The sequence below is a fragment of the Zonotrichia leucophrys genome, chromosome 1A, assembly GCF_028769735.1.
Source record: "Zonotrichia leucophrys gambelii isolate GWCS_2022_RI chromosome 1A, RI_Zleu_2.0, whole genome shotgun sequence".
NCBI classification, from domain to species: domain Eukaryota; kingdom Metazoa; phylum Chordata; class Aves; order Passeriformes; family Passerellidae; genus Zonotrichia; species Zonotrichia leucophrys.
This window is the reverse complement of record NC_088170.1, coordinates 57,009,493-57,036,011: the sequence shown is the minus strand read 5'-3', so window position 1 is coordinate 57,036,011 and position 26,519 is coordinate 57,009,493. Positions and strand designations below refer to the sequence as shown.

The following is a 26,519-nucleotide window of genomic DNA, read 5'->3' as shown; positions in this document are numbered from 1 at the left end:
GCGCGGGGCGCGTGACGTAAGCGGGGCGCGCTTTCCGAGTCGGGGCGGGTGTGCTGCGCGGCTCGTGCGCGGTGGCGGTGAGGGGCGAGCGGTGAGCGGGGGGGGACGGCAGAGGCGGAGGGGGAAACCCCGGCTCGGGTCCGGCCCCAGAGCCCCAGCGCGGTGTCCGGGGGCCTTCCCCCGCTTCCCGTCGCGGTCGGGGAAGGGGGAGACCTGTGCGAGCTCGGCTGAGGTGGGGCGTTGGGCGGTCGGTTGGGACGGTGAACTGCGTAGCGTCCCATAAGCCACCCTTTGGGTGGTGCCAGCGACAGGATGACTAGCAATGCTAAATTAAACTAAACTACAGGAAGCGTCATTTCAGCGTAAATAGGAACGAGGGTGGCAGAACACTGGAGTAGGTTGCCCGGGGAGGTCATGAATTCGCCCTCTCTGGAGATATGTTAACCCACTTGGAGGCGTTCCTGTGTAACCTGCTCCAGGTGACCCTGCCTTGATACGGGATTGGACTCTTCCACCCCTCACTATTCTGTGTGGCATTCTCTAAATATGAAAGTCTTCAAAGGAAATGTTTACCTCCTCACTAATTCAGCAGTATCATCAAAGTCTGAGCGCCTGTTGTTCGGTTTTGGGGTTTTTTAAACCTCTTGCATGTCTACTTGTATATTTTCCAGGTACTATGGAGGAAAAAAAAGAAATGTCAATAGATAGCCTGAGTCATTTGACTGAAGAAAAGCTGGATATTTGCATGAGCAATGGTAGGTGGAGAACACGTTGAGTTATTCTCTATGTGGTATATCCCCTGTTATAGGCTAGGCCAGCTCAGAGCAGTAGACATCCTCTGTCTGCCTTACATCATGCTCTGTGTACTCACCTCCTTGGATGGGCTGCTGTTGCCCAGAAGCCTCCTGGGGAGCTTGTGGAGCATGGTGCTAAAACTTGTGTAATAGTGATAGATGTCACCAACCTCTCTTCTGTATATCTAATCTGAGCTCCTCCCTTATCCATCAGCTGCTGATTTATTTAGTGCATATATTAACTAATAAGGAAAGTAATCTTTCTCACTGATTCCTGCTGCTGTTCTCTAGTAACCTGAACAAGAAAAGTACTGATGGATGGGACACATGGACTGTCACATAGCTCTAGATTACATGTCCTTGCTGTCACATAGCTCTAGATTACATGTTCTCGCTGTCACATAGCTCTAGATTACATGTTCTCACTTATTTTCATTGGAGGCTGCTGATAAGCTGCATTCCATGTTGCTGTTACAGCTGCTTAGAAATTACCATTAAGCTGTTTCACAATATTTGGGCATCTCACAATTATGATCATATTCACAATTGTACCTTAAATTTCTTGGACCTAAAATATGTTTTCCTAAGTTTAGCATTTTAAACTTGGTAGCTGAAGTTTTTTGCCAGCTGACATCACTCACCAGATTGCCAAGGCATAATGCAGTCATTTTCATTGCAAATCCATGCTGTGACAAAATCCATTTTACAGTTTCAGACCTTCCTCTTCTGACTGATGAAAAGTTTGATTTTGACCTTTCACTCTCTTCAACAAGGTAAGTTATGTAAGTACTGTAGACCCTCCTAAATGGACACATGCATGGTGCTGGCCTAAATTATTTTTCTTTGTAGTGGAAATGAAGATGAAGTTTTTGTTGGACCTGTGGGACACAAAGAAAGATGTATTGCTGCCAGTATCGAAGCAAAAAAGAGTGTGTCTGCTTTTGATGATAAACTCATGTGGAGCCCACTTCAAGGAGAGAAATTTGTGGAAATTTTCAAAGAAGCTCATTTGTTGGCACTGCAAATACAGACTGGAAGCAAGGACAAGGAGACCAAAATAAGCCAATCAGAAGAACAGGAAAACAAGATTGTAGAAACATTTGTGGAGGACTCAAAGTCAAAGCTGAAGATACTGAGAAACAAAAACATAGCACTAAGTCCCAGGCCCGCTAAACGGGAGACATACTGTGTGCAGGATAGCCCAGTATGTCAGCTGCCCCCTTGTTTTCAGAAGGCATCACAGAAACTCGTGTCAGATGGCCCAGTCCATGCTCTTCCTGCTCCTCCTAACAGAAGCCCTGTTAAAAGTTGTGTGTCTCCTACAAAAAATGCCAGTTTACCCCTAACAGAGGAGCAGGAAACCAAGGAAACAAATACAAAAGCAATTGGCAAACTGCCAATGGCAAAACCATCATCTGCTTCTGGAAAAAGCAATTTGTTGACAATTGACAAGGTAAAGTCAGGTCCTGGGCAATGTTTTCTTCAAGTGAAGTCTGTGTTTTATGAATATTTAATCTGTCTACAATCTTTTTATTTTCAAAAGCAAACTTTAATCTCCTGGTGCTCTCTACCTCATCCTTAGTCAGAAAATGCATATAGAACAAAAAATGAGGGCAGGTACTATGGTGTAATAACTGATTACTTTGTCTATTATGACAGTGTAGAGCATTTGCAAGTAAATTTTGTTTGTATTCTGGTTTTGTGAATGCTTTAATTATTGGCTTCTAACTGGTTTCTGACACTGCTGCGTTGCTGGTAAAATTACTACACTGTTACACTTCATGTGTAATTTTATACTTAATGTGTAAAAGTGGCTTTATTTAATCCTTGTCAATGGAAATGTATCCTGGGATAGCAAGGAAACAGTTGTGTTAGTGACCTTGTGAGCACAAATCCCAGTCTTTTGATAGAATATCTTTTGGATTTTATTGCTCTACACTTTATAGCGTGGCCTCTAGTATCTATAACAGATTTTACTGAAGATATGGTAGGGGCTTCTTAAGAACCATCATCTATAGAAATAACAGGACTCTGATATAATTCTGCCTAGGCTGACTCTTTTTATTCTCTAATTCCAAAACTGAGTTCATACTCAGTTTTGTGGCAGGAATAAAAATAACTTTGCCTCCTAGACCTGATGCTTCTGTATAATAATCCAGATACAATGATTGGTCTCTAAGAAAATTCACTTCTTAAAATGTAATCTGTGTTAAGGAGCTCTTCTAAAATTCACAAGTAAAAAGTAACAATACCAAGACAATGGCACAATAATGTCTTAAATGTTTTTCTTTTGATTCAGCCTGGCTTAAGGAAGATGACATACCTGAAATGTCCTCGTGTTGCCAGTGGTCTCACCAAGAAGACTACATCATCATCTTCATCATCAGTTTCCAGCATGAACTCAAGTCTTAATTCAAGTTTACCAATTTCTCCTATAGGCAAAAAAGGTAATTGCTCTACTACAGATTTGTGCCACAAATCAATTTTGAAATAGCTGAGCATTTTCTGGACTTTGGATTTGGAAAGGTTTTAATGGTATTCAGTACATTCAAGCACTAAGAAGTATTTGGTATGGAGAATTTTCTAGCCTAGCCCAGTAAATCCCTGTGGATTAAAGATAAATATTGGACATCCATGATTTGTAGATTGACTAGATTCATACAAACCTGATGCCTGCATGTGAGCATCTGACACAGCTAGAAAGGAAGGAATTTTCTTCCCTTTATGCATGATCTCCTCTATTATAGCCAAGAACGTCAGCTTCTGAATGCTCTAAGCTTGTCTGCCTGGAATTAAAAGAAAAAGCAAAACAATAAAACAACTGAAATTTGGAAGGAAATGGGGAGGCATTATTCCATGTTTCTGTAAGCCTAAATAAAGGATGAGCTTTATTTACTCAAGCAGATGGAAAAAACACCTTTGGGGAGATAACACAGCCAAGAGGCTTGTATTGTGTTGAGACCATGAATGTGACCATTTCAGTAAGCCTTCTCAAAGGATCAGGAAAATAGTCTCCTAGAAGTACTGACAGATGTAAGGACTACAGTTCTTCTTCATCTATCAAAATACCAAGTTTGAGCAAATTTTTATTTTGCACCTTCTTTCTGGGAGAATAATAGCATATTATTAAAAGCTTAGAATGAACTGTTTTATGCAATAGAACTGTCTAATCAAGATTATTTATCCTGTTAATGAAAGTAACCTACAGGCTGAAAGTAAGAACTTTACAGAAATCTACCTAAGGGAACAGGGCCAGCTCTGCTGGGAGTAAATGCTGGAAGTGATTTGAATCTGCAAGCTGTTCTGGCATTCCTTGAGGAATATTCTTTCACTTGATTGCAGTAATTCAGGAATTTAGTGAGAAAACTATAAAATAAAATTCCCAAAGAATTTGAGGAATAGGAATAAATTTTCAGTAGTTGTATACATTCTCCTTAAACTTGAACTGTTTGAACCTGAATTTAAATGCTGTAAATTGCTGCTTTTCTTTCCTGTGTTAGTATAATTATTCTGCTTAGTCAAAAACTATAAAAGTACAACTTTCTATTTCAGGAAAATCAAGCATACCATCAAAAGCTGGTGTGAATGGCTCTAAGCTTTCATCTGGTACAAGCAGGCTGGCCCTTGTCAGACCTGCCACAGTGTCATCTCTGCAGGCTGCCAATACTGAGAAATTCAGGAAGCAAGTGAGATCAGCTAGTACTCCCAAAATACCTAGTGCCATAAGCCTGGCTAAATCTTCAGCTTCTGCAGCATCATCTGAGGCTGCAGGCAGTGGGATTCGGAGACCAAGCTCTGTTTCCAGTCTGCAGCAGCTATGTCAGCAGAATAAAGATGGGACTTCAACAAAAGGAAGCCTGTGTCCAAAGCCTAAGGCTAGAGTTTTGTCTGCTTCCACAAGTCAAACTAAGGCTCCTGTGAAGACTCAAGGTAGGCGCATATTTTGTATGACCTGTCTTCTACTTTGGTTGTTAAAAGCAGATGTTACCTTGAAGGCTTGTTATTTGTTTTATTACACTTCTGTCCACCTTTGGGAAAGAATTAGTATTTAACTGAAAGATAAATGCTATAAAATAAATAAATATGAATCTGATAGCAACTAACAAAAATTTTCTCTTTAGATGCAACACCAAGCAAGTTGGCACCAAAAGCAGCACCATCTCTTGGATTAACATTTTGTGGCACACCTGGAAGGTAGGGCTTCACTGAAAATTGAGTGCATCCTTCTTAGCATACAACATGGTTGGGAGTCACAACAGTCTTTTAAAAGTTCTAACCTCATTGTCTAGTGCCTTGAGACCTGCCAAGTTAGACATGTTGATTGGAACTGATTCTTCATGTCCATTCAAATTCAAAACTCTAGTAGAGGGAAATCCAGACTCACCTATTGGAACTGATTAAAACAAATCAAAACCCAAAACTAAACCAAATAACCCTCCCACTCTATTCAGAAGAGGTTTCTTTGCAGTGCTAAATAGACTGAAATAATTCATAAAAGAATTCTGATTGAGTAAAGCCCTTACTGTGCTGTGATTATCAATCTTAAGGTGACTACTGTTTCCTTACTGACTGAAGGGAAATGGATTTCTGTAGTTTGGTAGAATAGTGTTATTCATACAGTTTCTAAAAGGTATTGGCTATTGGCTAAAGCCTGTTCCTCTTCCAGTGCCATGGCAGCCAGCACTCCTATGAAAGGCTCAGAAGATAAGGCCTTCCAGGGTTTTTGTTTTCCTGAGAGATCTGCCACCATGACTCCAGCCAGTGTGAGGCGGTCTGGCCTGCCTACACCCGTCCGTCGGATCTCGGGGTTCCCAGCAGCGACTCCCAAAACTGTACCAAGAGTGCAAACTTCTCCACATGCTGCATCTCTTCAGCAGAGCTTCAGCTTTTCTGCCAAAAAGACTTTTACAGCTGGGTAAGACCAAAATCTTCATGTATGAGATGAGTATTGTAGGCAAACTGCCTCTTGGTGAACTCTAGTGATGACTCTGGGGTTTCAAGGGTCTCTGCTAAATGTTAGAATAAACCATTTGAGCATACAAAAGCTGTTTAGGCCTTATAGAAACTTAAAACTTGTGACTGGTAAAATGGTATAAGCCATACTGAGGTGAGTCAATATCTAACACTAAAGAATTACAGCTTTAATAGGAAATTATTTGTATTTCTTGGGCAAGGAAAAAATTTAAGACTTGTGTCCGATGCTCTGGTGTTTTTCTGCTGTTGCCTTCTGATGAAGGGAGACAGCTGATTAAAATGCATATTACTTTTAACTTTTGTTTTATATTGTTGCCAATGGTCTGTAAAATGACACTTTTTAAAGCATCAGTCAAAAACCCAAGGATTTTGTTGACTTGAACTTTATTTTCTGAGCAGTTTTACTTATATTTTAATTTTCTTTTTTTTTTCTTTTTTCTTTTTTTTTTTTTTATGTGAAAGTAGTGTTGTCTTCTTCATATTATCCACCCAGCATCTTCTGACAAGGGCCATGTATACATATGCAGGCTTGTTTTATGGCTGGTGAAGAGGAACTGTATTAAAGTAGGAATAATTCATGATTCAGAAAACTGTGTCATGTTACTTAGGCCAAATGTCTCAAATAGTCTTTTCTCTCAAGGAAACAATTATTCTGTCTATAGTGACTTTATCATACTAATCAGATTACAGCCTCTGATCCTCCAGCCAGTGTCAGCACCTCCTTTCAGCAGGGACTGAAGTGGGTTGCTCAGTAATACACAAAATCAATGCCTCTTTGCTAGTTGTTCCAAGTTTAGAAAAAAAAAAACGAAAATACCTTTTGTGAAGTTTAGGCTGGATGGAAATGTCAAGTAAGATTAAATTCTTCATACTCCTTTTTTTGCATGGGTAGGCTATACTTTTTCTGCAGAATGAAATATTTTGTGTTTTGTGAGTAACTAGCATTTATTTGGATAAAAATATTGGTAGCCTTTTGGTCATTAAAGCTTGGGGTAAAAAAGGAGGCAATGAGGTTAGAAATTGGCTTTTCTGTCTTTAGTTAATCCTGATTAAAAACTCAGTTATCTGTGATACTCTTTTCCCTAGTTCTGAACAGAAACAAGAGAGTAAGGCACAGACATCTTCAGAGGATGATACGTCTCCTCCAGCTGTGCTACCTCTTGTACTTAACTTCTCACCAGAGAAAACTGCTACAGAAGGAGCAGAAAATGCATTAAAAGAGGCAGAAGTACACAATGAGCTGGCTGAAGTACACAATGAGCTGGCTGAAGAGAAACAACCTGAGGTAAGAAATGACACTATATTTTCCTCCAAAACTACTAAGTAAAGTGCTTGATTTATTATTTATTGATTATTATTATTTATTCATTATTTATTATTTATTATTTATTATTGATTTATTATTTATTATTTATTGATTTATTTCAAGATAAGGGATAAATAGGGAAACCACTTCAGTATACATGAAGTTAAAATGTATTAGAATAATGAAATAAGATATTCTGAGTTGGAAGGGACCCATCAGAATCATGAAGTCCAGCTCCCAGCCCTGCACAGGGCACTCCAGGAATCACACTAAACACTTCCTGAATTGTCAGGCTGGTACTGTGACCACTTCCCTGGGGAGCCTGTTCCAGTGCCCAGCCACCTTCTGAGTAAAATGCCTGTTCCTGCTATCCAATCTAAACCTCCCCAACTCAGCCTCATGATGTTTCCTTGAGTCCTGTCACTGACCACGAGTATGAAGAGATTGGTACCTGCCCCCCTGGTTCCCCTTGTGAGGATGTTCAAGACCACAGTGAGGTCTCTCCTCCAGGCTGAACAGACCAAGTGCCCTCAGCTGCTCCTCATAAGGCTTCCCCCCCAGGCCCATCCTTGTTGCCTTCCTCTGGATGCTCTCTGATAGCTCAATGTTTTTTTTTTTTTATATTGTGGTGCTAAATGGGCTGTAACCATGTGCACCCTCCAGGGCCTATATTTAGCACTGAACATCATATGCTCAGTATTTCCATTAAGTGTGTTCCCATCTCAGATGCACTGTCAAATACTTGCAGATTGTATATTAAATTTCCACTTTTGGAAGAGTACTGTGAAATCCTTGTAGCTTCAATTAGAAAAGTAGTGATGCAGGGCAGTTTGTGTTGCAGCCATGAAGCTCCTTCAGGGATTTAAAAAAACCCTCCAAACCCAAAACACTGCTGTAGCTAAATTCAGTCACCTAAAAGGAGTGTAAATCTGCATACAGTGAGTGAGGATTAAACCCCAAAGTCCATATAGCAGTGAACTTCAGTGCCAAGTAATTATTTCAGTGAACACTTCCCCTCTCTCTGGCATGTAGTGGCTTCTTGTTGAAAGCTGGCAATCCACAGGCATTAAGAAGAAGGGGCTAAAGTTGTAGTTCTGAAATAGTAACCTGACAAAGTGGATATTGATTTACAAATACTCAGGTTTAGAATAATCTGTGGATTAATTCCTTGATGTTATTTTATCAGTGTGTTCCCTGTTAGCTTACTTGGTGATATAAGTGTGTGTTTCAGAATTGCTTAGTACATGTCTGGGGTAGTTAAACTGGACAAAAGGATAACTAGAGTGTGAAGCTGTAGAGAATGGTTTATATGGCTAAATAACATTGCACAGTAATTGTAGTTAAATAATTTAAATATTAAGAGGGTTACTAATCTTCTGTTTTAAATTTAACTATACTTTCAAGTGAAAAACTGGTTTATGCCCCAGGGGTTCTCTTTTGCTTTGCCTTACTGCATTTTCCCTGTGATAGGAAGGAGAGAGGGTAGGAGCTGAGGGTTTTACACTGTGTGCAATGAATCCTGTGTGAAAGATACCAAGATGTAAATTAAGCCTAATCTGTGATTATTAAAGCTGTATAAGGTAAATTGGTTGCCTTTGTGTCTATGAAGGAAACTTGCTGAACAGGGAGAAAACCTGTTGTTTTGTTGGGTTTTTTTTAAGGCTTTACTGCTAGATATTGGAGCAGACAAATCTCTCCCACACACTCCTGAATGTGAATGTAGACCTTTGATTGACCTTTCCAATACTCCTGAAGTGAGTAAGATTACTTCTGCAAAGCCTGTGTTATCTGGGCAGATAAAGGTAAGCTTTATTCACATCATCTGCTGCAAGTTTTGTTAGCAGAAAAATGTCAACTGTCTGCAGAGCAGTTCCACAATACTGTAGGAATTATTTAATATTAGCTCAATATGATATACATAATTAGGTGCTCTTAAGAGAATGTCATATTTAAAAATAAACAATGTATTCTGAACTACAGCTCAGTGAGCAATCTGCAAATAGGAAAAGGAGAAGGATGGAGAAAAAACTTAGGACTTTAAGCAGTTGTTACAGAACAAAACTGTTCTGAAGCAGGAAGTGAATGTTGGCTTCAGAGTTGGCATGCTTATTCTTGTTCCACCTTTCTTGCACATTTTCAGTCCTTGGCAGCAGCTCATTTTAGTCAAAAAAGAAGGAATGCTTCTCCTGTTTAGCTCCTCTCCTGAGTTGGAAGATGTGTGCTGTTTGAATCTGCTCTAAATTTTACAAGCATTTTTATGCATTAGTGCCTTGAAGGCAGATGCCTTTAGATCACTGTCAGATGAATGCTGGTAACTATGAGGATGCAGCCTTTGACAAAGGTGTAGTTGGATTCAGTTGAGTACCAGGCCCTTCAAATTTTGTCAAAAGAGGAATATTGCAGATCTCTGACTTTGGGGGGCATGTTCAGAGGAGTTCAGAAGTGCTGTGTCCTGTCCGGATGGCACTGTCACTACAATATGCATAGTTAGTGAAACTTAGAAAAGGCTTTGAGGTTTTTAAGGTAAGTATGGGCAATAACCACCTTTTGAGAATCCTGTGCTTGGCTGAAAATGTGTGTTTTTAAAAACCTTAACACAAAAGCTTGAGTGTGGTGCTTGTATTTGTCTTCTAGATATTACTAGGAGCCCTAAACAAGAACAGTACTTGAGAATGATAGAGATTATAGCTGCCAGTAGCTATGCACAGCAGTTGACTACAATTGCTAAATGTTTCTGTTTTTCTTTCAGCTAATTGATTTGAGTTCTCCTCTTATCACTCTGAGCCCTGATGTAAACAAAGAAAATCTGGATTCCCCTCTACTGAAGTTCTAAATTTGAACTGAAATGAAGAATTCTTAGCAACTGTGATCTTTGAAGTGGTTTTGGTGTTATTCCTCATTTGTTTAATTTTTTGAAGATGGCTGTAGATTGATGAGCTGCATTAACAAAATAGAATTCTAACACTCTTGGATACAGTCAGTCTGATAATGGTTTTATTCATGGATGTGCTGCAATTGATGTATTTAAACTATGCTGCTCTAAGGCAAAAAATTTGGAATTGTAATTCCAGTTTCTGAATTGGAAGCCTGCCTCCTTACTTCTTACATTGTCATTTGATTCCTCTATGTACAACAAAGTTTTAATTTAAAATAAATGAGTTGTTTACTAAATGTACATAATAGCAACTTTTTATTGCATGCTTCGGGTAGACTTTTCTAGTGTTTCACTAACAAATGCTAATATGTAGATAGAAACTACTGGACTTCAGGTTGGTGTAGCAAGTTTGGAAACAAACATTTTAGTATTGAATGCCAGTAGAATAAATCAACACCAAGGAGAAGATAACCGCTTGTTACTGTTACAAATAAGAAGCTTGACTAGGCCAATATTCAAGCAGCAATCAATTTATTAATTAATATGGTAAAGTATCAGCGATACAGCGCTGGGTACAGTGGGGGAAGTTTTCCCTCCAGCTGCACACCGATAGCTGGGGCTTACAGGTATTTATAGGGGTACTCATAAGCTTTCTCAGCAGTTTCTGTTCCCAATTTTTACTCATCAGCAGTTTCCATTCCCAATTTTTATGCCACTATTCTATACACAATTGTGATTTAGTTTTTCTCAGAATGTACATCCCAAAAGGAGTATCCCAGATAGTGGTGGTCTGGTTTCCGAAAGAAGGAAGGAGTATTTCCTCTGGTGAAGTCCAGTTTCCAGATGTGGGTCCACCTTTTGATTGCAAGGACTATAAATCTCATAACAGTGATGTCCAGATTCCCTTGGTCAAACCTATTAGTCCTTGAGTTGATGTCATCTTCCTTTCTCAAGCTGCATGTTTCCTTTTTATAAATTCTAAAGCTATAATTTCAAAAGATCCTTACTACGAGCAATATTTTAAAGTTATACTTCAAAAGGTTATTATTGCAAAACTCTTTAATGCTTACAAGCAGAAAGTTCCTGTCAAAAAGCAACATCCTTAAAGCTTTAATTCAAACGCTCCTAAATCAACTGAAGACTTATAAAGGTTAATTGCAAACAAAGGATATGTTCAAAGACTTTCTTCCATGCTTATTTTTCTCAGTTTTTATTAGAATTCGTCTTTATAACTGTCCCGTGGTCGGTTTGCACACATATTACAATCACAAATACACGCGTTGCCTGTATGTATCTGACACGAAACACAGCTTTGTATTTCACATTACTGCCAGATGATTTAGTCGTAGCTGCCCCCAGCTGGGATAAACAGGCTTATTCAGGGCAACGGGCATGAAGCAATCAAAGGGAGATATTTTCCTCTGTGTTTTCCTTTATCTGACTCTGGTGCTGCTCCGGGAGGGGTCGGGCCGAGCATATGCGGGTTGCGGGTGGCCTGGTGGGGGCCAGAGGTGTCCCGGCCTCCTTGTCCCGGCGCGCTCCCCGAGGCCGGCCCGGCCCGGCCGTGCCCGTCGCGGCGCGCAGGCGCAGTGGGGCGCGGGGCGGGCGGAAGGGCGGCGGGGCGATGCTGGCGGCCCAGGCGCGCCGCGTGGCCTGCGCCGTGTCCGGCGGCGTGGACAGCGCTGTGGCCGCGCTGCTGCTGCGCCGCCGAGGTGCGGACTGGGGTTGGGGCCGGGGCCGGGCGGAGGGAGCGGGGGCGGTGGGGCCCGGCCCGGCCCTGCCCAGGGCCGTGCTGCGGGGCCCGCGCCTCCCCTCCGGGTCCCCGCGCAGCCGGGTCCGGCCGCCTCCCCCGCGCTCGGCCGCCCTTCGGGCCGGTGGAGCGGCCCCAGGCCGGGCAGGGCAGCGCGGGGAGCCGGGCACCGCGGGGGCGGCCGAGCGGCCCGAAAGAGCGGGCGGGAGATGGGACTTAGCGTGGCCCGAGGTTGCTGTCAGAGCTTGGATTAGCTATTTCCGAGAGCAAAAACCGGCTATGCAGTAACCGTACTGTAAAACGTAGCACAGGGCTGCTCACGTCCTTGGTAAGATGCAGTTACTAAAGCCATTCTTGAGAAACACTGACTTTGTGTCCAGGCTGTAAGAACTTCACTTTCTGAGCCATTCTTGCCTTCATTTCATAGGCTACCAGGTGACAGGGGTGTTTATGAAGAACTGGGACCCCCTGGATGAGCAGGGAGCTTGCTCCGTTGACAGAGATTGTGAAGATGCTTATCGGGTGTGCCAGAAGCTTGATATCCCCTTTCACCAGGTTTCCTACGTGAAGGAATACTGGAATGAAGTATTCAGGTAGAAACACATTTACAATAGCTGGTCTTTCAATATATTGTGGTATATAATATACTGATATATATGTGGTATTGTGTTACAATGAAAAGGAAGAATGGACAGATAATGAGCAATGGCAATTCATTGCAGTTTTATCAATGCTAAGAGAAAGCCCTGAAGTCTGTTAAATATTGAGGAATTATTTTTTCTCTTGTTTGTATTTAAGGTCAGAATTTATATTTTGCTTTTAATGTGTTGTTTTTTTTATTTAGTAAGAGATTTCTGCTTGTGTGAGTGTTTAGCAATTGCTTTGTTGCAGCTTTTCTTCAGGTATTGATGTACTGGCCCAACCTTACTGCAACTTGAAAAAAATATTATTTAATGGGGTACTGTTACTGTCACTGTGTGTGTAACTGAGTGCATTTTACGTAATGTGTGCTGAATCCAGTTTAGCACAAAATGATTGTGACCTAGCCTTGCTTCTTTAAACTTAGAACAAATCTGAAACTGTTCTCTAAAGAGGGCGCTCAGATTTTCTGTGAATCTTTTGTACTTTAGGCAAAGTTCTACATAGGAAAAGCTGAGAGATTTTTGTGGAAGATAGGACAAGAAGGGGCACATTGGTATAACAGCATAATTTATCTTTATGCACTGGACAAAAGTACATAAAAATTGTTCCCTGATCTTCATCATCCCCCTTTAAGTAGTGCTGTTATTACCTTACATGAAACTGAGGAATAACCTGGTCATGCTGCATGTTGAAATGGCATAGAGCTGAGCACCAAACTTTTGGACAGTCAGTGAAGAAAACAGCAAAACAGCTCTTTTCTGGGAAAGTTCACTCTATTTTTCCCTTTTTGGTGTAAGGGAATGAATAAGTGCTACAAAACTCTTTGGGGTGTGTTAGTAAATACAGTGTTTCCTAACACTCTGTTACAAGTGTCTTAGTTTGTTTCAGAATCCTTTTTTCTTTCCTGTCATCGCTGATCTTAAATTTACTCTTCTTCTGGATCTCTCTTTAAAGAGTTACTCACCATAAAACATCTTTTATCACGAGGACTGTTCCAGGTATTTTCTTTCCCATGATTTATGCAAAGCCTGTTTCAGTTCATCCTGTCAGAGAGAGATCCAGTAGACATTGCCTTCATTGCCCCTTCTCTGGCTCTGTGCTTTACCAGAAGCTCTGAATTGCTGTGAGGGTGGCTTTGGGGTGACTCCTTTGTAGAACTCCTGGGCTACCATAAGAGACAGGTGTGAGGCAGCTCTGGGTAGACCCAGGTGATTTAATTATTAGTATGAGTTGTTGAATTAGTACAAGTTGTTAAATATTACTTTTAAAAAGGAATTAGAGAAAATAAGAAACATGTTGCTTTATTTTCTATTTTGTAATGTAGTGTCACATGGTAAAGAAGAATGAATTGATTCTATTTCAGATGAGAAAAGTAAAGCCAAATAATAGGATTGCTGTTGTCCTTTTAAATCCAGTTTGTGCCCTCAGTTCTTCTTGAGTGCAGTGGCTGCTGACAACAACCTGGCAAACAAAATGAGGCAGTGATAAGGCCTTTTGATATCTCAGGGTATCATTGTATGCTGGTTTAATTTCATTAGTTATTATTTCAGTGTTTTTAAGTAATTATGCAGCAGTGTAAAACTACAACATAACTTCGAGAAACTTATAATTCCTAGACAGGGGAAAAAAAAAGACAGAAAAAAGTGTCTAAAATTAGGCCCCGTGAATGACTGCTTGTGGTGAAATTATTGCAGCTGAAGTTACTGTCTGTTCAGCTGAGACTCTCCTGGTGTGTACCACCAAAGTGTCCCACTGAAAAAATAAATAGGGTTGTTTAATTCTGAAGGTAGATGTTCCCTGAGAGATGAGTAGGATGTACACAGTGGACAGCCACATCTGGGTTACAAGATTGTAAGTGATAATTTGACCCTGTCCTCAGTGCACTTTGTAGAAAATCTTCCAAACATTGGTTTTTTGCACAGCAAAATCTAATGGATATTTTATTTCTGACATAAAATGTTTATGGTGACTGAGTGTTCTCTGGGACTGGGACTCAGCTTCTCATATTTGAACACTGTCCAGTTTCTGATAGTATGATGTATGTTAATGATTCTGATTTAAGTCTTTATTTTACAGTGACCTCTTAAAAGAGTATGAATTGGGAAGGACACCTAATCCTGATATTTTGTGTAACAAGCACATCAAATTCAACTACTTTCTGCATTATGCTATGGATAACCTTGGTAAGGCATTTTCAAGTGTGTCAGTACAGAGTGTGTGCCATGGAAATGCTTAAAGGAAACAAACTCTTTAAAAGGTGGGGAAATACATGACTTCATGTGCATGCCTAACTCATATTTCTGTAGGAGTGTGTCAATCATTGCAAAGTATTTGATTTTAAGGTTGCTTTTACATAAAGAATCGTAGAATGGTTCAGGTTGGGAGGGACCTTTAAAAGTCATCTAGTCAGCTCCCCTGCCCTGGGCAGGGACATCTTCCACTAGATTAGGTTGCTCATATGTAGGAACAGATTTATTTCAGGGACATGCATTGACCTGACCGTTAAGTTTTACATTCTTAGGTGGTCCTTAAAGTACAAAAGCACAAGTGCTGGCATGCTGGTGAATAGTTTGCATTATTTAAATAGCAGGAGTATGATTATTGTCAGTATAAGACTTCTCTTCAGGTTTTCTTCTTTCATTGCTTTCTGCTTGTTTTACTGTGTGTTTGCAATTGTGTTTTGAGCTGTGATTTTCAGGTTTGTGCCTTTATGTTCTGTCTTTCCTTATAGGAGCAGATGCAATTGCTACTGGGCATTATGCCAGGACCTCACTGGAGGATGAGGAAGTGTTTCAACAGAAACATACTAAAAGACCACAGAAGCTTTTCAGAAACCGTTTTGAAGTTAGAAATAGTAAGTTGTGTCTTCATTTTATGTTTTGTCCTACATATGAAAGAGAAATGTAAACTGTATTTGGTACATACATACAGAATCAGGGATGTTTGTGACCTTACACACAATGGTTACCAATTAAACCCCAGCCTTTGTAGGTGATTGTTTGTGCTAAACAAGGGCGTTTATATTACTGAAAATGACCCTGCCTTGTCAAGCATTACTTTTTCTTGTTTTAAGAGTCAGATGAATGTCTGATATATGGTGAGAAGCATGCTATATACCCAAAGGGAAAAAAAACTTGTAAAGTAAAGCTATGCAAAGCTGCCACAGTGATGATTTTACATTAGAGATTCCCTACTTTCATTTGTCCACCCCTGGACTTAAAGGGGTTTATTTCTTTCTTTGTTTTAATTTTACTTCTGGAAAGTTGAAGTGGCCCCAGCTGGACCTATGGTCTGTACATGTGCCAGACTGTGGTTTGCAGATGTTGTGTGCTCTGTTGGGCTTCCTTGCCCCATGACTGAGATTTTGTATCACCAGTTGTAACTGAGCTATTGGCCTCCAGTTTGTGTTTGAGTCAAGAAACACATAAATAGTGTTTGTACAACTGCAGAGCTATTAATTTTAAAGAGAGGGGCCAGAACATGATTGAAAAACTGTACCAATTCTATTTCATGTGGGTAATCAGGAGATTTCATCTATTGTAAAGAAAAAGGTCAAACTCATCTCTGGGCATTGGTAATAACTCCACTGATTGTTCAAATCATTGATTTCTAGTAGGGTGATTTCAGAGCAAAACAGTGTTTTTCTGAAGAACAGTACATTCCAAGGTATTTGAATCTTCATTCTCTGTTTCACAGGAAATGTGAAAGTTGTTTTTGTTTTTTTTCTATTGTCAATGTCCTTGCCAATGATATGTGCACTATTGAAATAGATGAGGCAGTGTAAGTCTTTGTGGGATTCTGCATAGTACAAAATCTTCTTGATCTTTTTAGTGATAAGAAAATATCCAAGTGTTTTTATTAACATGTATTTGAAAATAATAAATCAGAAATGTTGATTATCAAACAAAATCAATTTGAGCTAGTAATAGTAGTTATGTTGAGATGCCTTATGTGTTTCACTTTGCAGCTGTGAAACTCCTTCAAGGGGCTGACCTCTTTAAGGACCAGACCTTCTTTCTAAGTCAGATTTCACAGGATGCTTTGAAGAAAACCATCTTCCCTTTAGGGGATTTAACAAAAACTTTTGTAAAGAAGATAGCAGCAGAACATGACCTTCATCATGTGCTAAAGAAAAAAGAGGCATGGTAACACTTAACACTTTTATTTGTATTTCTTTCTAAAACAACTTTTTTGAACTTTTTGAACTTTAACCTCGGACAACCCATCCGTTTCTGATGAAAAAGAATAATGTAAAGGGTTGGGAAGCATTTTTCATAGCTGGCTACTTCCTTAAAAGTACTTTAGGAGCTTGTGGTTAGTTGTGTATTTTAGCTTGCAGGTATTTTGTCTGCTGTTGTATCTCAGAAGAATGAAGGTGAATGTGTAGGATGCTATGAGCATAAAGAAAAACATCCTCTGTCACAGCAAGGGAGAAGCTTTTTTTATTCTCCATAGCTTTTAAGAGCTTCTTCACTTAAAATTATTTCTCAATATGTCTTTAGAAATTGGATCATATTGTTTGTCTACATTTACTCTTTAAAAAAAAAGAGTTATGATTCTCTGAGAGCTAAGACTTCATGAGTTGGTCTTAAAAGCTGTAATGCAGGCAGTAATTATGTTGCTGATGCTGCCTTGATTGCTTTTCATGTTTATTATTCAGCCTCAGTAAATGAGTGAGTGAAGAATGTCAGCAGTAACTGGAAGGAAGAGAAAAGCCTGTTTGGTTCTGAAAGTGGTTTTTTTCAAGAGATGGACCATCACTGTATCATTTTATTACTTTTGTACTTTAATATGAAAGAGACATCTGTTTTAAAATACGTACAACCTAGTCACCAAGGTTAATGTATTTATTGAACAGATGTTATATTTCCTATTATTCCTCTTACTTCTTACAGCTCTCACTGATTCTGTATAGAATTAGTTTGCCTGTGTTGCAGATGATATTGTGGATTTGTTTATGAGATTCCTGGGGTAGTTTGGGATACATGGGAAGGAAAAAAAAATCTTGGACAAATTATTAATAGATATTATTTCAAGTATTTTTCTCTGCTTTTGTGTATTCAACTCCATGTTTCTTTTTCAGAGTATGGGGGTCTGTTTCATTGGTGAAAGAAACTTTGAAAATTTCCTTCTTGAGGTAAGCAACACTAAATCTCTGACAATCTTTGTCTTGTTCTGGTGTCCAGTTTTTAAAAGACTGTATACAGAAAAATCTCAAGCAGCTTGTGACCCACTGTAAGTAGCAATGTCCCACCTCCCTTTGCAGCCCCCAGCCTCGTTAAAAACTGACACCCACAGCCTGTTGGAAGCATCTTGCCCCTCTACCAGCTGTCATTTTCTGGAGCACAGGAAGTGAACTGCACTCCTGTGCCTGCCAGGCTCTGACAAATGGTTGGAATGTGAGAGGGACACAGTGCTGGATCCTGCTGCTCCTGACATATGTGAGGGTGGGGGAAGTGAAGCCTGGAATTGCTGCTCGTAGGGACTGCCCTTCCTGCTTTTCTCTGAGAGCAGCATCAAGGAATCAGTAACCTGCTTGGGCAGAGTTTGCTTCTTGAGGAGTTGTTTGCAGTGACAGAATCTGAAATATGCTATGAGGTTTTCTTGGATTGTCTTGTCACTTACCTCTTCCTCTTTGTTAGTATTTGGAACCTCAACCTGGTAACTTTGTTTCCATTGAAGATAAGAAGGTGATGGGAAGACACAAAGGTAATTGGCTAACCCACCTTAATAACTTACTCTTAGATAAATGAAATAATACCACTTCTATTTGGAGGGACAAATTTTGGGAAATCCCAAAGGAGCCTACAGGTTTTTGCTCTGTTAAACCATGGAAAATTTGCTGTATACAATAGTAGAGCCTTGAACTACAACTGATTCTTGGATATTTGTTCCATATTGCAAGAAAGCAAATAATTATTAGGGTTACTCTTTTGATACTGAGTATTTGTTATTTTAATACTAAGAGACCATTGTCACTTAATTCCTTCAAAATGAATGTGCTTCAGTTCCATATTCTTTAGTACCTAAACTTTGCAGAAGAAAACGCACCTCAGAGGTGCACAGAAGGACCAACATGGGCAACTTCTAATTTTCTCCTGTGTTTTCTTCCTTTGCTGTCCTCAGTTCAAGCTGCCAGAACTGAGTTCCTCTCCCAAGTAATTTTTGATAGCAGGATGTTATACGGGTACATATAAGTAAGAGAGACTGGTGAGACTGAATAACCCACAAATTGAAACTGAAATAAATAAAGTTGTAATCTTTAGTTTGCATTACAGGTACAGATGAAATTTCAAGTAAATGTTAGTTTAGTTTGTGGCTGGTCCTCTTCTCTAAGACGGCTTGGTTTGTTATTCTTTGTTTAGTGGTAAAGTTTTGGGGAAATGACTTTAATGTGTTCTTCTGAGAGTAAAAGCTGAAAAGTTGCTAGCAGCATTCCATTTTCATATTTCTTTAGGTTGGTTCCTCTTCACGATAGGCCAGAGGGCTCGGCTGGCAGGGCTCAAGGATGCTTGGTTTGTTGTAGACAAAGATGTCAGCACTGGAGATGTCTTTGTGGTGAGTTAATTAACACTGGCTTTGCAAATGACTAATGCATGCATTTTGTGACTGCTGCTGTATGGAACATGGCCTAACTTGGGCAGAATTCTTGGCTTTCCTTTGGGGAAAACAAGAACCAACTAGCCTAGCGTCAGCAGATATGAAACATCTTTTCCAAACAGGCTTTTCATGAGCACCAAATTGTTTTAGATTTTGGCATAGAGCTTTTCAAAGGAAAGGGCAAATACTGAAAAGAATCAGCCAATCTCTGAACTCTCATTTTCTACTCTAAAGCATGAGGGTTTTATCTTAGTTATTATGATGTGGTTTATAAAATGTCTATTACCTTGGTTTGTGATATATTGCTGCTTTGTTTTTCTAGTCAAAGAATGAGGAGTCAGTGACACAGTTTTATAATTTTGAAAGCTGAGGCAGAACATATATGATAAATAATAAATAATTGGTATGTTAATGGCTAATTGTATGAGGTGATACAGAGTTCTGCAGCTTGCTAGCATTGATAATGTTGCTTCCTGTTCATGCAGTTGTTATGTTTCCTGGATACTGATGTGATTATAATGAGGTGTTCTGCTACTTGTTGATGTGCTAGTGCAGGGGACCATAATCAAATGAGAATTGAGATGAAACAGACAGGAGCACTAAGGAAAATTTTAACTGCAGCAAGTTTGTGCAAAGCCTTTGCTGGGGAGGGGTTCATTTGGGAAGCTGGAGAAGAGGGAGGGAGGCAGCATCTTGTTGTGACAGGATAAAGAAGTTCAGATTTCTGAACTCAGCCTGGAGAAGTCAGAAATGCAGGTGGAGGGAAAAGCAGACAAGAAGAGAGACTGACTCTGAGGAGTAGGAGTCTGACAAATAATTCAGGCTTGCTTTAGCTTAATGTAAGTGCTAATAAGTGTTTGCTTTCTTGCTCATATTGCCTTCACTTTGCTATGGCTTGATGCTTATTCTGCATTTCATGCTTCACTTTGCAAGTCACATGCTCTTTGGCAGAACCATCAGCAATAAATGAACAAATGTGTTTTAAGGCACCATCACGAGATCACCCCGCCCTGTACAGAGAGCTGCTGCGGACAAACCGCGTGCACTGGATCGCAGAGGAGCCGCCGGCAGAGCTGGTCCGGGAGAAGATGATGGAATGTCATTTCAGATTTCGGCACCAGATGGCACTGGGTAGTCAAACCTTCTTTTCCTTTTGTCTTACTCAGTCTGTGAAACTCTGATAGTGTGTTTGTGCAGTTCTGCGGCAATAGTGGATTGGCTTTGGCTTGGCCTTCCTGTTTCTGCAGTGTCTTAAAAACCAATTCTGTACAGTAGTATCATTACTTAGATCCGTTTAGCCTTGGTTTTCCTTCTTTAATGTAAACATAATGGTTAACTGTCAGGTGTTTGATCATTTTCTGCTCTAGTGCCTTGTGTCCTGACTCTAAACCAAGATGGGAGTGTGTGGGTAACACTAGTGAAGCCAGCAAGAGCTATCACACCTGGACAGGTGAGTTATTAGAAGTGCTCTTCCTTCCATTTTTGTGTTTTACCTTATCTGGCTAATAAATCAGAGTAGCTTTTTTATTAACTGGAGCAAAGTAATTAATTTATTTGCATGTGAGAGTGGTTAGCTCTATTTTGACTGTTTATCAGCTGTTTTAAGGGAGATTGTTTCTAGTGTCAAATGATCTGTTGTTATCTATGTAGTCTAAGACACTTGCTTATGAATTTTAGAAATACATAGAAACATCTTTGGTAATCAGTTGTATACGCAGAAATTGAAGCTGTTGTTGTTTGCAAGAAAGAGATTTTGAAAGGCATTAATTTGGTAATTGCTTGCTTAGTATGGGTTTAGTGTATCACTGTGTAGTGTATCACTGTATTAGTGTTCACTGTGTAGTGATACTCTGGTGAATTCCACTGTCCCAGACAGAGCTGGGAGGAGGTGCTGTCCCTAAAAGGGATGCCTTTAACACTGTCAATATAGAGATCCTCCATCACATTCCAACACACTGGCTCTCAAGCATTCCCTGCATCCCTTCTCTTACATTCCACCCACCCTCCCCGATACTTGGGGGCCTGTGGAACATATCAGGAGGGAAATTATCTGAGAAGAATCCAGGCAGAGCTTGTGGGAGGCATGAGAATCCCCTGAGTGCCAGGAGCTGCTGAGCCTGTAGCCAGGCTCTTACTGCCAGAGAGAGACAGGGTCTGGGCTCCCCTCTCCTGCAGGAACCTGCTGAGCACATCAGGGAGCTCCTGCTGCCATAGTCCTTAGCCCCCTTCATGTTTTACCAAGTGCCACCACAGTTTTCTGGGGAAAAATAAAGTGAAGACACAGATGATGTTACATATGTCACCCCTTTGGAAAGGAAACTTCCCAGCGCAATCCACTCTCCCTCAGTGACTGAAGAGTTTTGAGATAGCCTTGTAGAAGTTCATGATGAAATTTCCACCAACATGTTTATAAATTTGCACTCATGTGAGCTTACAAATCCTCTGTAATTTGGGGATTTTTGTTTGTTTCAGGGTTTTTTTAAGATTTAGACAGAACAGATAAAAATTGCTCGCTGTCCAGCAGGTCTTGCACAGCCTGAAGTTGCTCACTGTGGTTTTTGCAGCTGCTAAAAAGACTCTCCCTGTGTTTATCTCCTAGTTTGCTGTGTTCTACAAGGGAGATGAGTGCCTGGGCAGTGGGAAGATCCTGAGGATGGGCCCATCAGTGTATACCTTGCAACAGGGCAAAAACCGAGAGGAGAGCCCCAAGAAGGAGGAGATTGACAAAATAGAACCAGCAACATGACACCTGGGATTGCTTATTGAAGGACTTGGGAGAATTTGCTGCCTGAGAACAATAAAAACTATAATAAATGTGGTTCATAAGGGCAGTTAAGCAGAGTCCCAGCTCTTGACTGTTAGCACTGGAGGAGTTTAAAGCTAAAGCCAGTTTGGTGCAATTCTGCTGGAATGTATGGTGCTGTTTATATTAATATGTATCAAGGGATGTCCTAAGGTGTTCTGTAATAACAGTAACACATACAGGAATTTTAATACAAAAATCATGGCTGAATAATAAATCTGTCTCTCATATGTAAGTGAAATGCTTTTTTCCCCCTTACTTAAAGGTACCTGTCCTTAGTAAAGTACTTATGTTATTTTAGACTAGGTGTATGTTTATACTTTGAACTCTGGAAGAGGAATGAATGATGTTTAAATTCAGCATTTGAATGGACTCCAGGCAACGGATACTTATTTTTCATTTTCCATAGTTTTACAAAAAATGCTTTGGATTCTTCAGCTCTATTAAGTAGCTGCTTCAGATGTTTACATAAAACAGCTACAAATCTTAGGGGCTTAACAGTCTTGAATGCTAAATGTTTTCACACAACTTACTGGTTTTCTGTTAACTGCTGAGGTCTAGGCTGTTTGGTTTGTGTCCTGAAGAAGAGAATGCATTGTTGTGCTTGAGAAAAATGCAAATTCACAGGGATTTCCTTGTTGTGGATCAAGCTTAATATAGACCTGATAATGCTTGAATCTTGCCATGTCTCAAAACTGAGTGCTCTTAGGAAGAGCTGAATGCTTCATCTGAATTAGATAGGTTTATAAGGACTGGGTACGTATTGAAGACACCTCAAGCTTATAGTAAACTTTCATTGCAGAAAATTAGCAAGAATGAATTCCTGTCTTTCAGCATGGTAGTAGAAAGGTAACTGTTCCTGAAGTAGTTGTGCAGGAGCAGGTCTCCTGGTGGTGTAGAATTTGGAGATTTTAGCTGGCAGTGAGATCCCAGGTTTGCTGAGAGCTGCTGAGCCAATGCCTCACAGCAGGACAGGCTAACCTTGTCCTGCTTGTAGCACAGCTGGCACTGGATGCAATGAATGTCTGCTACAGAACCTGCAGAACAGAGGCTTTTTAATATATTCTCTGCTTCCCTCTTCTGGTTTAAGCACTGGACACAGCAGTAATCCAGGATGGCTACTGCTAAATTCAGAAGTATCATGCTGCTCTTTGGTGGAAACCTCTCCAGTAATGGTCTCTGTTCACTTTAGAGGCTCAGAGGACTTTGGATTTTATCATCAGAAGTGAACCTCATGGTTCTGCTGAAGAATCCTCATCTGACGTAGAGGTGAACATGAACAATGTTTGCTTAGTGCAGACTCATTGAGAAAGGTGGGGGCTGCAGCTCAGCCTCTGGCCATGGTGAAAGCAAAGCCCTTGGACATGATGGAGTGATTGCTGCTCTTCCCTAGCTCACCACACTGCTGTGAGCTCAGAGTCAGTGGGCATTTGTGAAATTCAGATTGCACAGAGCTTCTTGCAGGGGTGCTTCACAGGAGGCTGCACATGAGCAGCTACACCACACTTGCGTGTTTGAAACAGCCTTTCCAAGCAGCTTGGAGCCAGGGAGGTAAAGGGGTGAGCTGGGGGCAGAGGTTGGTGCTGGGGTCAGGCAGCCATGTTCCCTACCCGGGACCATCACTGACACCACGGCTCACACAGCCTTTGCCAAGGCTGGAATTTGGCTAAGGTTAAGCTTGAATGAGGAAGGAGCAGTCTAGTAGGTCAAATTTCTTTTTTATATCTATTGCAGAAGATTAGCATCCATGTGCTTTTTAAAATTGATTGGCTTTTCTCTTTTATTTTGGTAATTTCTTCTGCCACTTTGGGCAACAAATTGCAAACAGATGATTGCACTTTCAAGATGCCATTAAGCTTTTCAGGTCTTGAAATACTTGGTTTCAAGGACTCACAAGCATAACTATTTAGAAAAGGACTTTTTTCTTCCAAAGTAGAAAATGTGATAACATGATTAGGATCATGTAACTGAAAAACCACGACTCATGTCAGCTAATTTCAATTTCTGAATTGAAATCTCTGTTGAGCCCTGTGAGTATATTTGAAGCCTGTGTTTCTGAGTATATAATGACTGAAAAATTGCACTCCAGATGCAGTTTTATTCCAGAAGTGCTTGTGTAAAATCTGTCTTAACTGCACTCTGGTTTTGCTCCATCTTGGCAGTGTTCCTGCCCCAGCTGGTGCTGGGGGACAGAAGTGTCCCCATGCAAGGAGAGCAGGGCTGCCCTGTGATTCTCTCTGCAGCTGGGTAGGATCTTTGGAACACTGAGATGTTGCACAGGTGTGGTGAAGGATTTCATTTGCTCTGTGGCAGTGCAGTATTTACAGTCCTGCAGTAAATGCATTGGCTCTTGCTGTTTGCATTGGCTTTTAGGGCTGAGAGAGGCTGTCATCCTCCCATTTCAAAACTGAGCATTCACTCTCTCTAACTGCTTTCCCTCTTTAGCTGCAAACCACAGGGAGCAGAGCTGCTGTTGTTTTTATAAAGCTTTATCCTTTTTAGAGTAGGTCTATATTTTTAGCATACTTACAAGCAAAAAAAAACCCCAAATTTTTGGATGGATCATTTAAATTTGTACTTTTATATATGTGAATATTGAATGCAGCCCCTATGGACGAGGCTGAGCTCTCCCTGGAAGCTGGGAGATGAGTGTGGGCAACCTCCTGTGCAGACTGTGCCTGAAGGCAATGAGGTGGGACTGGAGTGAGGGTTCCCAGCACAGCCTCTGCTGCTGGGGATTTCAGGATCAGGCTTTTTCAGAGTAAAGGATACAATTTCCCCTTCCACCTTTATTCCCAAACCAGAATTTTCGAACCTCTCTTTGTCCAAAGGACCCCTTTCAGCTTGGAGGCTTCGGCACAGGAAGGGCTGGAGGGTCTCTGCTCTCCCTGCTTTGCTGGGACTGTGCTGGGCTCTGCAGCAGGAACTGCACAGTGAGCTGCAGGGGGATCTCAGGGCCATCAAACACTCTCAGATTTAATTTTAAAACCAATTTCTCTGCATTTGTATGTATTTCCATGCTTTAAAGCACTGAACAAAATGAAATTATCTGTGATGAATGCGATAATCACACCAATGTGGCAGGCAGCAGTGATGCAGGAGGTGATGTGCCATTTCCAGCTTCGGCACCAGGAGGCACCAGGGCAGCACGGTTATCCCTCCCAGCCGTGGGCAGCATTGCTGGGAGACGGTGGCAATCAGCACATCTGTAATTGTGACTTTTTCCCTTTTGTTTTAGACTTTTGCTGATCCAGTCTATTGGAAGGAGAAGAATTGCCCTTCGGTGGGTTTGCTTTATCCCTGGGCAGGGATAACGCTCAGCCATGAGCTGGCTGAGGAGCAGCACCCTTGAAAGCCAAACTCTCACTGGGGCTGGGCAGAGATCATAGGTCAGTGCCAGCCTGGCAGCAGGGCCAGCACCCACCTTCCCATCAGAGTGCAGGTCCTGCCTGCCCTGTTCCCTGTGCCAGGCTGTGCAGGTCGTTTGTTTCCTGGTCACTCTCAAATTTCATCTCCTCTGGTTCTTGAATGGGTGGAGGTAAAAGGAAGATTTTTTCTTTTTTCTTTTTTTCTTTTTTTCTTTTTTTCTTTTTTTCTTTTTTTCTTTTTTTCTTTTTTTCTTTTTTTTTCTTGAGAACCAGTACCAGATTCTTCAGATTCTTACACTTCTTTGAATAAGTGAGGGTTCTGATGAGCACTGACTTTTGGGGTTTTTATTTTCTAAAATATTTTGCTTTTTACTACAGGCATAGCACCAGCTACAGAAACTTGAGAATACAGAAAGTGAATGGGCTCCTCATTCCATGCAGGTTTGCAGCATACAGAGTAATTTCTTCAATGCAAAAGAGCTTCTAACTCATTCTGCAAGTTTAAGGTCCTAGAAACAATGACACATGTGGACAGATACCCCTTAAACAGAGCCTACATGAGAAATTAAATTTTTTTGGGTGGCTGCCCCACTCTGATAATTGTGGCACTTTTCCCATTCAGTAGCACCATCTTTAGGAGGCTCAGGAAAATACCAGTCTTGAAATTACAGTGTATCAGTCCCTGTGGTGAAAAGCAACTTCCAGTGAGAAGCATCTTCCAGTGAGAAGATTCATCAAGAGAAAAGTGACCTGACTGCTCTGTCCTGGGTTTCTCCAGAACTGCTGTGGGGACTCACGACAGAAATTCCGCTGGTGCTTTGCATTCCTGCAGGGCTCCTGGGTTTGTGTCTCTGGGGTTGCAGTGTTGGTGGCAGATCTGGCTGGCAGATGGGGCATCTGAGATGTATCACAAAACTTCAAGTTGGACTCTCAGACAAATGGTGAATTCTTCCTTTTCTCTAAGAATGCCCCTAGGGAGGAAGGAGGTGTATGTAGCACTGACTTTGTGGGAGCCAGCTCTTTCATCCCTCTGTGCATCCAGTCCTCTTTTTATTTCAGTGAAAGTTGATCAGAGCAGTGACAAGAAGTTCAGCCATGTCCTTGGGAGCAGGGAAGGTGCCCCATCTGCTCCTCTGCCCTGTGGCAGGCGCGGCAGAGATTTCCTCTCTCTGCCTCCCAGTCTGCTGGGTTCTCCAGGGCTGATGAACACCAGCAGAGCAGGAAAACCCTGGGCTGTGCCCCCTTCTCAGTGCAACACAGGAGAGACTGAGTGAAAACCAGTGATGGAACATTTCTTTCATTTGAAGGACTTCAGTGAAATTTGCAGGTAAAAAAGGGTAGCAGAGATCTCTTTGGAAATCTGTCTCAAAGGCTGCATCCCCAGCCCTGCTGCAGCTCCTGCCTGGT

The 26,519-nt window shown here is 41.1% G+C and overlaps 2 protein-coding genes across 5 annotated transcripts; both read left to right on the top strand.

Annotated features, from left to right (window-relative positions):
• The first annotated feature begins 19 nt into the window (after positions 1-19).
• Positions 20-10,245, top strand: GTSE1 (G2 and S-phase expressed 1). 3 transcript variants are annotated; one of them, XM_064732857.1, is made up of 11 exons: positions 20-91; positions 672-755; positions 1,504-1,567; positions 1,644-2,247; positions 3,094-3,241; positions 4,347-4,724; positions 4,916-4,988; positions 5,461-5,709; positions 6,855-7,053; positions 8,736-8,876; positions 9,824-10,245. In XM_064732857.1, exons 2-11 carry the CDS (start codon positions 677-679, stop codon positions 9,905-9,907), a joined length of 2,019 nt encoding a protein of 672 aa, XP_064588927.1. In that variant the 5' UTR covers positions 20-91; positions 672-676; the 3' UTR covers positions 9,908-10,245. The 3 variants fall into 3 exon arrangements, with proteins under 3 accessions (XP_064588927.1, XP_064588936.1, XP_064588945.1); XM_064732866.1 differs by having other exon boundaries at positions 53-77; XM_064732875.1 differs by lacking the exon at positions 20-91 and adding an exon at positions 215-232.
• Positions 10,246-11,556: 1,311 nt separating this feature from the next.
• TRMU (tRNA mitochondrial 2-thiouridylase) lies at positions 11,557-21,982 on the top strand. Of its 2 annotated transcripts, XM_064732836.1 has the most exons (11): positions 11,557-11,661; positions 12,127-12,292; positions 14,418-14,524; positions 15,073-15,195; positions 16,309-16,481; positions 17,425-17,478; positions 17,984-18,050; positions 18,799-18,899; positions 19,928-20,072; positions 20,309-20,391; positions 21,541-21,982. In XM_064732836.1, the coding sequence occupies exons 1-11, from the start codon at positions 11,574-11,576 to the stop codon at positions 21,685-21,687; spliced, it is 1,254 nt and encodes a 417-aa protein (XP_064588906.1). In that variant the 5' UTR covers positions 11,557-11,573; the 3' UTR covers positions 21,688-21,982. The 2 variants fall into 2 exon arrangements, with proteins under 2 accessions (XP_064588906.1, XP_064588914.1); XM_064732844.1 differs by lacking the exons at positions 11,557-11,661; positions 12,127-12,292; positions 14,418-14,524 and having other exon boundaries at positions 15,078-15,195; positions 16,368-16,481; positions 21,541-21,825.
• Positions 21,983-26,519: the final 4,537 nt, after the last annotated feature.

Coding starts and splice junctions, on each gene's coding strand:
- GTSE1 (XM_064732857.1), top strand. CDS start 677: ATGGAGGAAAAAAAAGAAATGTCAATAGATAGCCTGAGTCATTTGACT. Junction 5,710..6,854: donor AAAAAGACTTTTACAGCTGG/GTAAGACCAAAA, acceptor TCTTTTCCCTAG/TTCTGAACAGAAACAAGAGA. Junction 8,877..9,823: donor TGTTATCTGGGCAGATAAAG/GTAAGCTTTATT, acceptor TTTTTCTTTCAG/CTAATTGATTTGAGTTCTCC.
- TRMU (XM_064732836.1), top strand. CDS start 11,574: ATGCTGGCGGCCCAGGCGCGCCGCGTGGCCTGCGCCGTGTCCGGCGGC. Junction 14,525..15,072: donor TTATGCTATGGATAACCTTG/GTAAGGCATTTT, acceptor CTTTCCTTATAG/GAGCAGATGCAATTGCTACT. Junction 18,051..18,798: donor GGTGATGGGAAGACACAAAG/GTAATTGGCTAA, acceptor ATATTTCTTTAG/GTTGGTTCCTCTTCACGATA.